The sequence below is a fragment of the Rhinichthys klamathensis genome, unplaced genomic scaffold (assembly GCF_029890125.1).
Source record: "Rhinichthys klamathensis goyatoka isolate OS25496 unplaced genomic scaffold, OSU_Roscu_1.1 h1tg000354l_1, whole genome shotgun sequence".
NCBI lineage: Eukaryota > Metazoa > Chordata > Actinopteri > Cypriniformes > Leuciscidae > Rhinichthys > Rhinichthys klamathensis.
The window spans coordinates 1,099,462-1,114,150 of record NW_026606864.1 but is presented as its reverse complement, the minus strand read 5'-3'; the positions used below and the strand labels follow the sequence as shown (position 1 = coordinate 1,114,150).

The following is a 14,689-nucleotide window of genomic DNA, read 5'->3' as shown; positions in this document are numbered from 1 at the left end:
ATCTGTGCATCATTAAATATACGTTAATGTTTGACTGTTTCTTTTATCTCCAATGAAAATAATATCAGGGCCTGTTAGAATAATCAGATATAACAATTTATTATGTCAGGTAAAAGTATTATGCCAATTTCATAATCAGTTCAAATATCATTAATACAAAACATCAAATGCTCTAGGATAAGAGAAAACAGATGCAAACCCAACATTTTAAGAACTACATGAGCTAACTCATGGGCTATCTGAAATACAGAAAAAAGCTCTGAGCTCTCTCTGCATTTTCCTTATATAGCCAGATGTAAAGCTTGAATTTAGTGGAAATTTACTGTGTTCACCCCCCCCCCCCCCCCAGACTCACTGGGGGTAGAAGAACCATTTTGCTAAGAACAGTGGAAATTAGCATTCATGAATTTACACCTTTGGGAGGGCCTAGACCACATTCCTTTGTGTGCCAGTTATTCCTAAACTCTTAAAACCCTTATTTCCTTTTGTTTTACTTATTTGGAAATGAGACATATGTATCACTTACCCTGCGACAGTTTAAATGATACTAAACACAATCCTTAATGATAATCATTCACATTAAAACCATACATATATTCTTATGTGAGTTTCAGGTGATCTGCAAGAGTGGGGGGAAGCTGTGTGTGTGTGTGTGTATAAGAGTTGTTCACATGTTAATTTGCGTGGGGGGAAGCGGTGTGTGTGTGTGTGTGTGTGTGTGTGAGAGAGTTGTTCACATGTTAATTTGCAAGCAAGGTCCTTTGTCTTCGGAGACCAGTGGTCAGATAATTTCTCTTTAACCAGTTTCCCGGTCTTACACCCCTTTAAAAATATTTTGTATACTCTTTACTTATCATTACCATGTCCCATTAGTGACTCTGTTTAGGGGCTCTGTGTACACTATATGACATTAAAAAGTACTTTGAACTGATATGTTTTTGTGTGTATACTCATGTCATCTTCCCTGTGTAATATTCCTCTGCATCTGAACTGTCACATGAGCTGAGAGTCTCACCGCAGTCTCTCCAGGCACTGTTAGACAGGCTTAGTGCATGTGTGCTTCGGGTGTATGCCCTCAGAAAAGCGCACGTTAGAACCGCGCATCAGCAGCACGTGAGTGACTAGTTTAACCGACAAGGCTTTAAAGCACATGCAAATAATGAACTTTTGTTAACATTTGATGTTAATATAGGCCTACGTCGCGTTGTATCCTACAGTATGTTGAGACGGTGGCGCCAGAACTGCAACTGATAGAATGCACGGTACTACAATATTTCTTCAAAAACAGATCGTTGAGACATTTTAATCGTCCACAATATCGCACACCCCTATGGCCCATCAGAGGCCACTAGCTTTGAGCTTTGGTCTTCCCGCTGACGTCCAGGAGACCATTGCGAATGCGAGAGCCCTTTCCATGAGAAGGCTGTATTCCTCCAAGTGGAGGGTTTTTGAGTCATGGTGTTCGACACACGCTGTGGATGCAGTCAGCTGCCCGGTGGGTCCAGTGCTGGAGTTTCTACAGGAGAAATTTGCTTCTGGAGCGGCCGCTTCTAATCTGAGAGTATACGTTGCTGCTATTGCAGCTCATAGAGAGTCGGATGAGATCCCCCTGGGTAAACTAAGGCTAGTCTCAGCTTTTATGCGCGGGGTTAGGGGCCTGAAACCAGCACGCTCCCCTGGAGTTCCCTCTTGGGACCTGTCAGTCGTCCTGGAGGGCTTAACGGAGGCTCCCTTTGAGCCCTTGGAGTCCGCTCCGGAGCGGGTTCTGACTCTCAAGGTTACTCTTTTATTAGCTTTGACTTCTTTGAAGCGGGTTGGGGATTTGCAAGCTTTTTCTGTTAGCGAGACATGTTTGGACTTCGCTCCTGGTCTGGTCAAGGTGACTTTGAGACCAAGGCCAGGATATGTGCCCAAAGTCATTGTCCACATTGTTTCGCTCTCAGGTTGTCAACCTTCACTCTTTCCCATCCTCCTCCTTTTTGTTTCTGAGGAAGACGGGAAGCTTAATTTGCTCTGCCCTGTCCGAGCGTTGAAGTTCTATGTAGATCGCTCTAGCGGTTGGAGAATATCTAGTCAGCTCAGCTCGCGGGCTTGCCGCATCAAAGCAGAGAATTTCCCACTGGGTTACTGAGGCCATTTCACTGGCATATGAGGTGCGCGGTCTGCCTTCACCTCTTAGCATCAGGGCACATTCCACCAGAAGTGTGGCTTCCTCTCAAGCGCTTTTTAGAGGGGCCCTCCTGGAAGTCGGGAGGTTAGTCCTCTCCGCACGCTTTTGTCAGATTCTATAGTTTGGATCTCGACATGGCTCCAGGTTCCCATGTTTTATCTGCTTGAACCAGTCGTGGAAGTTATCTGGTCGTTGTACTAGTTACGGCAGCGCTTAGCTTGGTGAGTTTGGTATTTCGTTCCCAATGCGTCTAAGCTACGCAACGTTGAGTGAACCTATGAAAGAGAACGTCTCTGGTTACTGGTGTAACCTATGTTCTCTGAATAGGGAACGAGACGCTGCGTTCACTGCCAAACTCCTCGCGCTGCCGACAAGCTTCCTTTTTCGGCAGAGAAATCTGAGGAGCAGATGGCGCGAACGCTAATATAATATGGCGACATAAGAGCGTTGAGGCGGCGCCCGCGCCATCAGCCAATGGATTGGCGTGATTCTAAATGGGCTTCAGACAATCAGGACATCCAGAGGGTCGTTCCCACTGCGTCTAAGCTTTGCAGCGTTGAGTGAACCTATGAAAGAGAACATAGGTTACACCAGTAACCAGAGACGTTTTCTCTTAAAGGGGTCATATAATGCCATTTTTGTACAAGCTAATATGATTCTTTAGGGTCTAAATTAAAACTTTGTAATATACTTTAATTAAAAATTCTCATTAGTATTGTAAGAAAACACTTATTTTACCTGGTCAAAAACAGCTCTGTTTTCAGCACGCCGTTTCAGTGCATATGACTTTAAATGATAATGAGCTTTGCTCACCCCGCCTCTCTGTTCTGTGCTTACACCGTTTGTAACACAATAACACAATAACCATAACGCGTGTTCAGTATAAACGTGGGATTATGAATTATATTGAGAACGTCGTACATAGAAAACATGCCGAAATGTACCCTGAGTGTAAACCTTAGCCGCATTCATTGTGAAGTGTGCAGCTAGCGATTTGCAAAGATATAAATATTAATATAAAGTTTAATAAAACGTTACACTCACTTCCGTTCTTCTGGAGATTCAGCAGGAACACGAATATCTGGTATCGATCCTTTATTCATGGCAGCTTCTTCCTTTATTCGAGCAGCTTCTTAGCAAATCCAGCTTTATACTGACCCTCGTTTATAAAGCAGTCTGGTGAGAAATGATTCGCGCAAACATGAGAGCATTGACGTTGCTCGTGGGGAATATTCCCTTCGAAAACAAACTCAGCCACTGCGTCTTCAGCGGTTCGGATTTAGGAACATTAAAATGACTGCTGTGTTCGTTATTACACCCAAGAACAGAACACCACAATCGCTTAGACGCCATTCTGCTCATAGTCAGTGCTCCAGCATATCAACAATGACCGCGCCGGTCCGCGCGGACTATGATTGACAGCTCTCACGAGCGAGGGCGGGTCTGTGTTGAAACACTCCTGTCAATCAACAATCGTGGGAGGGGCGTCCGTTTTATTGACGTCACAAAAACGAACGGCTCAATTTGAGGCAGGGGAAAACATATAAGGAGATTAAAACAAAAACACTGGATGGATTTTTATCATTATATGATGGTTGTGTACAGGCACTGCCAACACACATTTCAGTACAATCAACTTGTAAAAGTGCATGTACCATTATATGACCCTGTAGGACCGTCTAATTCGATCCAAGGGCGGCATTCAAATTAGCGGTGAAGGTCTCAACGCGCGTTCCGTCTCTTCCAATGGCAGAGGGATTTATAATTAAATGCAATACTTTTTATCTTATGTATTAACTCGTTTCATCTGACTCCATAGAATGAAAGTGTTTTAATGATATCTGTGCATCATTAAATATACGTTAATGTTTGACTGTTTCTTTTATCTCCAATGAAAATAATATCAGGGCCTGTTAGAATAATCAGATATAACAATTTATTATGTCAGGTAAAAGTATTATGCCAATTTCATAATCAGTTCAAATATCATTAATACAAAACATCAAATGCTCTAGGATAAGAGAAAACAGATGCAAACCCAACATTTTAAGAACTACATGAGCTAACTCATGGGCTATCTGAAATACAGAAAAAAGCTCTGAGCTCTCTCTGCATTTTCCTTATATAGCCAGATGTAAAGCTTGAATTTAGTGGAAATTTACTGTGTTCACCCCCCCCCCCCCCCCAGACTCACTGGGGGTAGAAGAACCATTTTGCTAAGAACAGTGGAAATTAGCATTCATGAATTTACACCTTTGGGAGGGCCTAGACCACATTCCTTTGTGTGCCAGTTATTCCTAAACTCTTAAAACCCTTATTTCCTTTTGTTTTACTTATTTGGAAATGAGACATATGTATCACTTACCCTGCGACAGTTTAAATGATACTAAACACAATCCTTAATGATAATCATTCACATTAAAACCATACATATATTCTTATGTGAGTTTCAGGTGATCTGCAAGAGTGGGGGGAAGCTGTGTGTGTGTGTGTGTATAAGAGTTGTTCACATGTTAATTTGCGTGGGGGGAAGCGGTGTGTGTGTGTGTGTGTGTGTGTGTGTGTGAGAGAGTTGTTCACATGTTAATTTGCAAGCAAGGTCCTTTGTCTTCGGAGACCAGTGGTCAGATAATTTCTCTTTAACCAGTTTCCCGGTCTTACACCCCTTTAAAAATATTTTTTATACTCTTTACTTATCATTACCATGTCCCATTAGTGACTCTGTTTAGGGGCTCTGTGTACACTATATGACATTAAAAAGTACTTTGAACTGATATGTTTTTGTGTCTGTATACTCATGTCATCTTCCCTGTGTAATATTCCTCTGCATCTGAACTGTCACATGAGCTGAGAGTCTCACCGCAGACACAGCAGGAGAAGCAGCTGGCGTGGTACACTTGTCCCATGGCTTGGCAGGTGGCAGACAACACACAGAAAATTCAGATTAATCAATTAATAAAAGTTTTGCATGTAAACTTAGTCAAAGTAGGGGAAATTCCTTACATGATAACCCCCCCCCCCACACACACACACACACACACACACACACTGTTTAACCACTATAGAATAGAATAGAATATAATAGATAGACAAATTTCAACAAATCAGATTCATTTAAATGCTAATTTCGTATTGATATAGTTAAATACATCTTTAAATGAAAAAAAAAGGACTATTAAATATCTGATGTAGAAATACAAATATGAAACCTTATAAAAGAGTACCTTAAAAAAAATAGTTTTCTTCTTTCAGGACATTATTCTATTAAAGATGCTTATTTATATTGCTGTTTATGTTTAATGTATTCTGATCTGTATGAAAATTGAGCACAGCTTCTTTTTACAGTAGCTGGTGATAAAATAAGGTCATCATTGTGAAGAAAAAAAATGATAGAAAGCCAGTCACATATTCTGGTCTTTTCACATTGTTCTGTGTCCTGAGAGAAAGAGTAGATAACTTCATCTCTTTAAAGTAAACCAGTCACAGTAAAGAAACTCATACAGGTTTGGGGCGAGCAAATGATGACAGAATTTTAATTTTTTGTGTGAAATATCACTTTAAGACACTGAGGCCCCTGTGCTACAGCATTACTGTAGATAATGTTCTCTAGGTGGCGCTATATAGTTTCAAATCAGAAAATACAGATAACGAGGTGCATACAGTCATGGAAAACTTGAAAATATCATGTTATTTAAAATGTTATTTGTTTAGTGATTTGTTTTTTGTTTACTTTGGTCAAATTAGTTCTTTTTGAGTGCTGGTAAATAATTTTTGATCGTTTAATTAATTTAGTCCTAATTATGATTAATAATGATGCCTGCACCACTCAATAATGGATCCACATGTTAATGCACTGTGTTTTGAGTGTGTGTTGCAGTGTATTAACACATGATGGATTGAGTGATTACAGTGTTTAGTTCTGATGGTTTTAACAGAGATGGCAGGACAAATGTTTCGTCCACTGAGGTTTAGGACACAAGATGAAACCAAAGACCCCAGAGGACGGCTTTAATGGGACCCGGAGTCTCTCCTGGGACAAAGACACAATTTTCATATTTCCATAAACAGAGTCAACTGAATTTAACAGAAGAGTCATGAGAATTTCCAAAACCAATGGCTGCAGATTATGTTTATAAAGGGAAAGATTTGGAAAGATTATTTTGTTTTTAATCCTCATATTTTTGTTTCTGGACCTTTTCATATAAAGTAGGTCTATTTATACTTAAAATGTATATGGATGTCATTAATAAAATGTAAAATTATCAGCATTAAACCTCGATATCACAGACCTTACCTTTTAAAGAGGTCGGTGTCTCCATCAGTCCATCTTTTGCACTGGATGTGTCAGTGTGTGTAAAGTCTGATCAGTGATTGTGTCGTTCTTCAAGTATTGTCCTGTTGGATTCAGCAAATCCTCACTGAAGTCCCTGAACTTCCTGATCTTTGAGCTTCAACATCCAGCAGTGAGAAACCTGCAGTAATTCTGCCATAATCTTTAACAATTACACGTTCCATCGTCATCTTTTAGTTATACATGCCTTTATTTCAGGTAAAACAGTCAGAAATGTGTCATCTGGTAAAGGGGCAAAAAATAAATGTTTTACACAAGATTTAAAATCGAGTGTAACTAGAAGCAGTTCAAATGAACTTCACATGGAGGGTTTATTCATGATTAGAGATGTTAGGGTGGAGTTATACAGGATTTCCATAACCTTATATTCTTATATTAAACTGCATATTTTATCAGACATTTTGTCTCAGAAATGTATAGGTACATGTATAATTAAAAAAAAACTATAATTAAGAAAACATAATTTTACTGAACCTCAAATGATATTTGAAAGTTGTTGTTTTATGTTGCAAACATTTTATGAAAGGAAACAACACAGGAGCAGTTTTACAGAAGTCATTCATATGTAAAAATACATTTTTTTCAGCACATCTACAGAAGAAGTTTTGCATTATTTGGCATTGCAGTTTTTGCAGAGAATCTTTGTCCCGTCGGGGAAGAATCCAGCGCCGACCAGAGACACCGAACACTCAGAACACTTAAAACACGACTGATGCCACTGACGATCCTTAAACGACACGTACTTCCCTTCTCCAAAACCTGACAACAAGATGGAGAGGAGTTTCATTTTGAGCAGCCGTTTCCAAACTCTCTAAAACAACATTATCATCATTTCAAATGAACATCATTTGAATTGTTCATAAACATTGATGAGGACACACTCTAAGAAAAGTCTGTAAATATTGCACAATGTGTTAATGAAGGAATTTTCCGAGTGATGTTTCACAGGTGTTTTACCCGTTTGAATTATGCATTGTGTTGTGATTTATGGTTAATAGAAAAGTATGTAAACTTAACAGATAATGTCCTAAAAATACCAGTGTCTTTTCTGTTTTTATGGATTTACAGCATACACACACACATATATATATATATATATATATATATTATTTATATATATATATATATATATGGTAGTTTATATCTTAGACAAAATATAATCTTTTGAAAAAAAATATTTTTTGGGGGATATGTGCATATGTGTTTTTTTTTTGTTGAATATCATATTCTATACGCTTTTATGGCTAATAGTATGTTATAGTGAGAATATGAAGCTCATTGGAGGAAAGAAAAACATCTCAAATATCAATTGAAAGGTCCAAACTGAGAAACAAAACCATGCAATTTGTTGTTGCTGATATTTATATGCCCCATAAATGGATGAAATTCTAATTGTTTGTAATGTAAATCATTGAGATCTTTATATCAGTATAGCATAAAATGCATGTAAAATCAGTTGTCACTCTATATATCCCAATAATGTCTTAGTTAGAAAAAATTAAATGCTTAGTTTTATAATAAAATCTCTGTAGTTGTATTGTGGGAGGCAAAACGTATATATTGTATAATGCAAAACAAAAGATGACTGAGAGATGTATAAATAAATGTATCATATTTAATACTTAAATTTGAACATTATTTAAAAAAAAAAAGTTGTATGGAAAATTAAGAAAACCTAAGTTGTTTCAGTCCAATAAGTGTTCATTTTGAAATATTACTAACAACATAAACGTTATTCTTACATTTACTTAAAAAAAGAAATCAAGATTTCACAGTAAAAAGACCACGACCTGAAGGGGAACGGTTTTAGTTAAATTTACACTATAAGGGGTTTTACTTGCTAAAAATGTATAAACTATCACTCATACAATAGATGGCATGTAGTAGATTGTGTACAAGTGTTCAGCAAAGTTTTGATAATGTTTTAGAAATGTGCGTATGATACAGTGGGCTATGCTAGGGTTAAAACAGTAACAATATAAACAGTTAGATATTTGATATTGATATTTGAGTTAGATATTTTATTCTCACAGTGGTGGATGAGAGACTCTTGAGTCCCGATGCTCAAGCAGAACTTTATTCAAACACACTCAAACACACACATGACCCTGTTTATGTGACAACGGTCTCTTGTTTCTGCCAGTGTTTCTGTTATCAGCTGAAGGAACTGCTAATGAAGAGCGCTCTTGTTATAAGGACACATTAACACACACTGACCTGTGATGGGTTTGTCGCAGGAGACACACTTTTGGGCGTACAGGACAGGTTACTGAAGCACTTCACACAGAACGGATCTTCACCCTGCGTTGTGAAAGGCTGTCCAGCCAGCTGGACTTTACAACCCGAACACAAGAAACATTTTTTTGCCACCGAATACAGGGACAAATGTAAATGTGTGAATACAGGAGGAGCTCTGACGTCACTAGTTCAGAGAGAGATTCAGAGAAAGTGAAACTGATCAACAGCAAAATGGACGCCTGAATCGATCAACCTCTTTAAACAACAGAATATTTACTGATCTGTTCAAAGAGTGTTGTGGACACATCTGATAATCACAGGTAAGAGATAGAAATATAAGAGAGATTGTGCTGAACAGGTTTCTAATGGAAGTGATCTGGTTTATAGGTTTATGTCAAACAACTGGAATAAGTTGAACAGAATCAGGTTTAAGCATGTCAAATACTCAACTACTTTAGTTGTTTACTGCACTGAAATGGTGTCAGATGTGTATTAAAAGTGTGTCATTTTGATGTGTTGTAAAGCAAAGTTTGGTGTTTCTGTCATTTTGTCACAAAACATAACGACTAAAGAAACAGGAAGTGAATGAGCTGCAGATTCACTGAACACAAACCTGCGAAACTGCAGAAGAAAATCACATTTATAATAAACTACATCAAAACTACACTTGACTATATAATGTATTTGGTGGATATATATATATATATATATATATATATATATATATATAGTTTTGTTGAAAAATATATCACTTGTACTTTGCACTTTCTTTAATCTAAACAGCAGGTCAAAGTTCAGATTGTTGTGTTTATTAGTTTCTTTCTTCATTTTAACCAATTTGATATAAATTTGACTTGAAATAATATTATTATGAATAAGTAAAACTAAATCAGACTCGAGGTAAGATTTCATTTAACCCTCTGATGGTCTTCAAAAAAAAATCACACTCGTGGTCTTCGGGGTCTATTGGACCCCAGACAACAACATTTAATTTTGTAACCGAACAATATATATTTTTTTTTTACAAATATCATTTTACTCTGTTTATTAATGTTTTTACTCAACATTTTGTGCAGTTTTTGGAGGATTTATGATTTTTTTTTAATTTCTATAAATAAATAAATAAATATTTAATTAAATAGGATTTTTACAAAAAAACAGCATTTTATGGTAAATAAACTTTATAAAAGACCCAGATTTCTAACTTTCATTCCTGGGGATACCATGGATAATTTTACAAGGTTTAATGTAAGATTTTTGCCCATTTTTTTGGAAAATACAGTTTAAAATTTGTAATAAATCACTTTAACCACTAGATGGCTATAGAGCTCCATTATATGCTATTTGCTATTTGAATTACTGAAAGATATAGTTTCTAAAGTTGGATTCAGTTGGATTCATATCTAAATATTATAAAATCACAATTATAACAAAAATAAAATACTTTTTGTCAAAATTTAGCATTTTTTGTACTGAAAAAACACTATGCATGGTAAACCGCATGACTTCTGCAGACAGGGTTGGAGCAGGTTTGGCACTTCACTGCTGTTGTTGTTGTTGGGTGTGTGTGTGTACATTGTCGATGTGTCAGTGTCACCAATTTATTTTTGTGGTGGTTCTTCATTTTGTATGATTTTATTTGACAAATTATAAGACTTTTTTATAGCCTTACAAATGTATTCCTGTGTGTGTTTGTGTGTGTGTGTTTGTGTGTGTGTGGGTGTGTGTGTGTGTGTGTGTGTGTGTGTGTATGTGTGTGTGCGCACATTTTCAATGCGTCTAATTGTTACCAATTTATTTTTCTGGTGGTTCTGCATTTTAGATTATTTTATTTTACAAATGATAAGAGAACAGTTTTTATAGTCTGTATGTATTCCTGTATAAATGTATTCCTCTATATGTGTGTGTTTGTGTGTGTGTGTGTGCGCCTGTGGTGAGCATGATAATTTTGGATTGTGGATGTTTTTTGCATTGTTGGAAGTGTGCCACTTTATTTCTGTCATTTCTGTCTATGTGTTCTACGTTGTTTCTGATTTTGATGATGTTATTTTGTCTATTTTGATTCCGGGGTCCAATAGACCCCGAAGACCACGAGTGTGACTATTTTTGTCACGCCAACATAAAAACAGATATCATTCAATTTTTTTTTTTTTTTTTTTGTAGATCTAGAAAGTGTTGAGAGCCGTAGAAAGTTTCAAACCATTTGGACAAAGAGAACATTTTTTTTAATTTGAGCAAAAGTCATTTGGGGTCCAATAGACCCCGAAGACCACCTCAGTGACAAATACACATGAGATGTTTCTTATTGTTCTTTGATCATTCAATAACATTTCTATTCTTGAAAATTAAGAGGAAAGAACAATGGCAGAATCTTCACCAACATCAACAAAAGCAAGAAAAAACAGGAGACAGAGTTTTGATGATACACGTCCATGTAAGTAAATACAAATGATATAAAAAAACAACAACAGAAGAATGAATTATTGCATGAATAACTCAGTCTTCTCATATAATATTTAATGTGTACAGTTCAGGACTGAACAGTAGCAGATAATAAAATCATTTAAAATCAATATTTAAAATCAATATTACTCCATGTATGTATTTATTTGGTACAGTAAGTGTTCGTGTATTGAGCTTCACATTAGGGTCTGATCAGCTTGTCTGGGTTCATTTTACAGTAATGACCAGCTGACTGTACATGATCTCTCATATATTTGAGTTTCTTCAAAGACGCCACTCTTTATCTCTAGACATTCTTTACATTCAACCAACTTCATGAGATTCTTTATAAACAGTATTTCACGAGTTCACACTTACAAATAAGTCAGATAGAATAGATGCATATTTGGCGTGCTGTCCGAGGAGAGGGCCCCGGGCTCGGTATTTGGCCCCGTATTGTGGAAGGAACAAGCCAAGAGTGAGGTGTCGGGGTGGAGGAGGGATGCTGAAAACTGTCAAGGAATGTCGACTGAGTGCCTTTATGCTTCCTCTCATTCTGATGGGATAGTCATCATGATTGTTGATGACAAGTTAATTGGATTGATTATTTGAACGTGCTCCTCCCGAACTTTGTTTAGTGAAACATCATTAAATGAGTTCACAGGAGGGTTGTTGAGTCTTTTCCTTAACTCATCCATTTATAATAATAGGCTAATAATAATAATAAAAATTATTATTATTTTAGTTCTTCAAGCCAAACCCATTAGTTCAGAAAAGTCAAATGTGTGTCCAAACTTTAGACTAGTAGGTGATTTATCTTCATCATTTCTCTCTCCAGCGATGTCTTCCTCCAGCGGTCCGCTGACTGAGGAGCTTCAGTGCTCTATATGTCTGGACGTGTTCACTGATCCAGTCACCACTCCATGTGGACACAACTTCTGCAAGACCTGTCTGAATAAGTGCTGGGACAACAGCCAGACCTGCAACTGTCCATATTGTAAAGAGACATTCAAGCACAGACCTGATCTCAAGATTAACACCACACTCCGAGAGATCGCAGATCACTATAAAAAGAAAAGTCCTGAGAAAAAACCTGAAGTTCTGAAAAAAGCTGCAGTTCTGTGTGACGTCTGTGAGGAAAGAAAGCAGAAAGCCCTGAAGTCGTGTCTGGTGTGTCAGAGCTCTTACTGTGAAACTCACCTGGAGACTCATCTGAGAGTGGCAGGTTTAAAGAAACACAAACTGATCAATCCTGTGAGTAATCTGGAGGACTATATATGTCAGAAACATGAGAGACCTCTGGAGCTGTTCTGTAGAGATGATCAGACGTGTGTGTGTCTGTTCTGCACTGAAGGAGACCACAAGAATCACAACACTGTTCCTATAGAAGAGGAGAGTGAAGAGAAGAAGGTAGAAGTTCCTGACAAACTGATTTTAAATGGCTCTTATCCTGAGGAATCACATGTTCTTTTATATAAATGAATTAATTATGAAAACATATTGTGTGTTGTTCTCTGTCTATAGACTCAACTGATGAAGACACAGAAAGACACACAGCAGAAGATCCAGGACAGAATCAAGAAGATTCAAGATGTCAAACACTCAGCAGAAGTCAGAAAAGTGAGTTTAAATTTGACTACAAAACGAAGGTTCGGGAGGAGCCTAAACATTCAGTCCTGTCAATGTTACTCTGCATTCAGTCCTTCTCCTCTTTCTCCTCTTCCTCCTCTTTCTCCTCCCCTTTCTCCTCCTCATCCTCCTCTTTCTCCTCTTCCTCCTCCTCTTCCTTCTCCTCCTCCTGGTCTGAATATCGACACGTCTGTGATTCCCTGATCACTTAGTAAAGTAATAAAGTAATAACACATCTCTCCTCAACAAGACACATGATTTGAGGAATCATTCAGTGCAAACGCTGCAGAATGAGGGATTTTGAAAACCGCCTAAAAACACTGAAGTATGAGAAATAATAACAGTGATTCTTCTCTTAACAAACACCACTAATAATGTGTTGATTGTCCTGGTTGATCAGAGAAACACAGAGAAGGAGAAAGCCGCCCGTGTGGAGCTCTTCACTGATCTCATCCGCTCCATTGAGAGATGTCAGACTGAACTGCTGGAGATGATGGAGGAGCAGCAGAAAGCAGCAGAGAAACAGGAGGAAGAGCTCATTGAAGAGCTGGAGCAGGAGATCACTGAGCTAAAGATGAGAAACACTGAGCTGGAGCAGCTCTCACACACTGAAGATCACCTCCACCTCCTACAGGTCAGTCAACATCTCTCTGATCAATGATAATGCAGTGTATGACACCAGAACACTCCCCATGCTGAAGGGTTTCTCCTCTCTCCTGCTGTAGATTTACTCGTCCCTGTGCAGCTCTAGAAACACCAGGAACTGGTCTGAGATCAGTGTGAAGACTGATGAGAGTCAGGAGACTCTGAGGAGAGCTCTGACTAAACTGCAGGACTCTCTACAGGAGAAACTCACACACACTGGTACAGCAATATCAAACACACCGTACAGATAGACATATTTATCATCTTTTTATCAGGGCTGAAAACTCAGACATTCAGAGTGAGACTCACACAATTGACACTGTTCTCAAGCATTCACTCGCACATCCATATTCACACACAGTGAAACATTGCGGAGCAAAGAGGACACGGACAGACAAGAAAGAGCAGGTTACTTTTCTATATGAAGCTTTCAAATATTTTAAGTTTTATTAAGAAATTCAAACAATAAATACCGTTTTGGCATGAAATATTGCTGTCGCCTCAGTTCAAGCGGCACATGATCCGATCATCTCTTCCTCTTTACTGCTAGTTACAGTACAAAACACACATGAATGACATCAGAGGTGTTGAAAGAACCAGTACAACTACTGAAATGTGTCATATCTCATGTAATCGCTCAATCAAACGATGTCACGTAACATTTACCTCAGAAAGCCTTTCAATGTCCAGTAGTTTGTAAGAAAATGTACTCAAGACTGGAGCAAAAAAAGCACTACATATTAGTTATATTTTACTCTAATACCATTAAAATGTTTTATTATAACTTTATTATTATTAAAACTTCCTGAAATGCAGTTGTACACAAACCAGTTGTTAATTAACTTTTAATAATAATATACTAGCTGACAGGGTTCCTTGTATAGTTCGCAACATTTTGATAAATGCATTAAAATAATATTAATACATATTAATTGTGGATTTTTTTTTTTAAATTTATGATTAACATTTTAATGTTTTTTCAGAACACTTAAACACCCACACATATCCATCCAAAAAATGAAGCAGTACTCATACAACAAAATAGAATGAAAGGAGGACATAGCACAACCATAGACAAAAACTGAACAATAAATACATTTAAAAAAAAAAAAAAAAAAAAAAAAAAAACAGTGATGCACCTAGCCCTTGAGTTACAGCCTTGCCTAAATGTAGGTACCGTATTCTATCAAAATGTATCCATCAATCATGTTTCC

The 14,689-nt window shown here is 37.5% G+C and overlaps 1 protein-coding gene across 5 annotated transcripts in view; it reads left to right on the top strand.

Annotated features, from left to right (window-relative positions):
- The window catches only part of LOC130069021 (E3 ubiquitin-protein ligase TRIM39-like), a 47,505-nt gene that overhangs the window by 24,046 nt on the left and 8,770 nt on the right, over positions 1-14,689 (top strand). For 2 of the 5 annotated variants that reach the window (XM_056232704.1, XM_056232703.1), the window contains exons 1-6: positions 8,954-9,079; positions 11,110-11,193; positions 12,040-12,611; positions 12,726-12,821; positions 13,231-13,464; positions 13,556-13,694. In XM_056232704.1, coding sequence (XP_056088679.1) covers positions 11,121-11,193; positions 12,040-12,611; positions 12,726-12,821; positions 13,231-13,464; positions 13,556-13,694 — 1,114 coding nt within the window. In that variant the 5' untranslated portion in view covers positions 8,954-9,079; positions 11,110-11,120. Of the gene's footprint in view, positions 1-8,943; positions 9,080-11,109; positions 11,194-12,039; positions 12,612-12,725; positions 12,822-13,230; positions 13,465-13,555; positions 13,695-14,689 lie in introns of those variants that run through there. The other 3 variants (XM_056232707.1, XM_056232708.1, XM_056232706.1) reach the window with 3 other exon arrangements.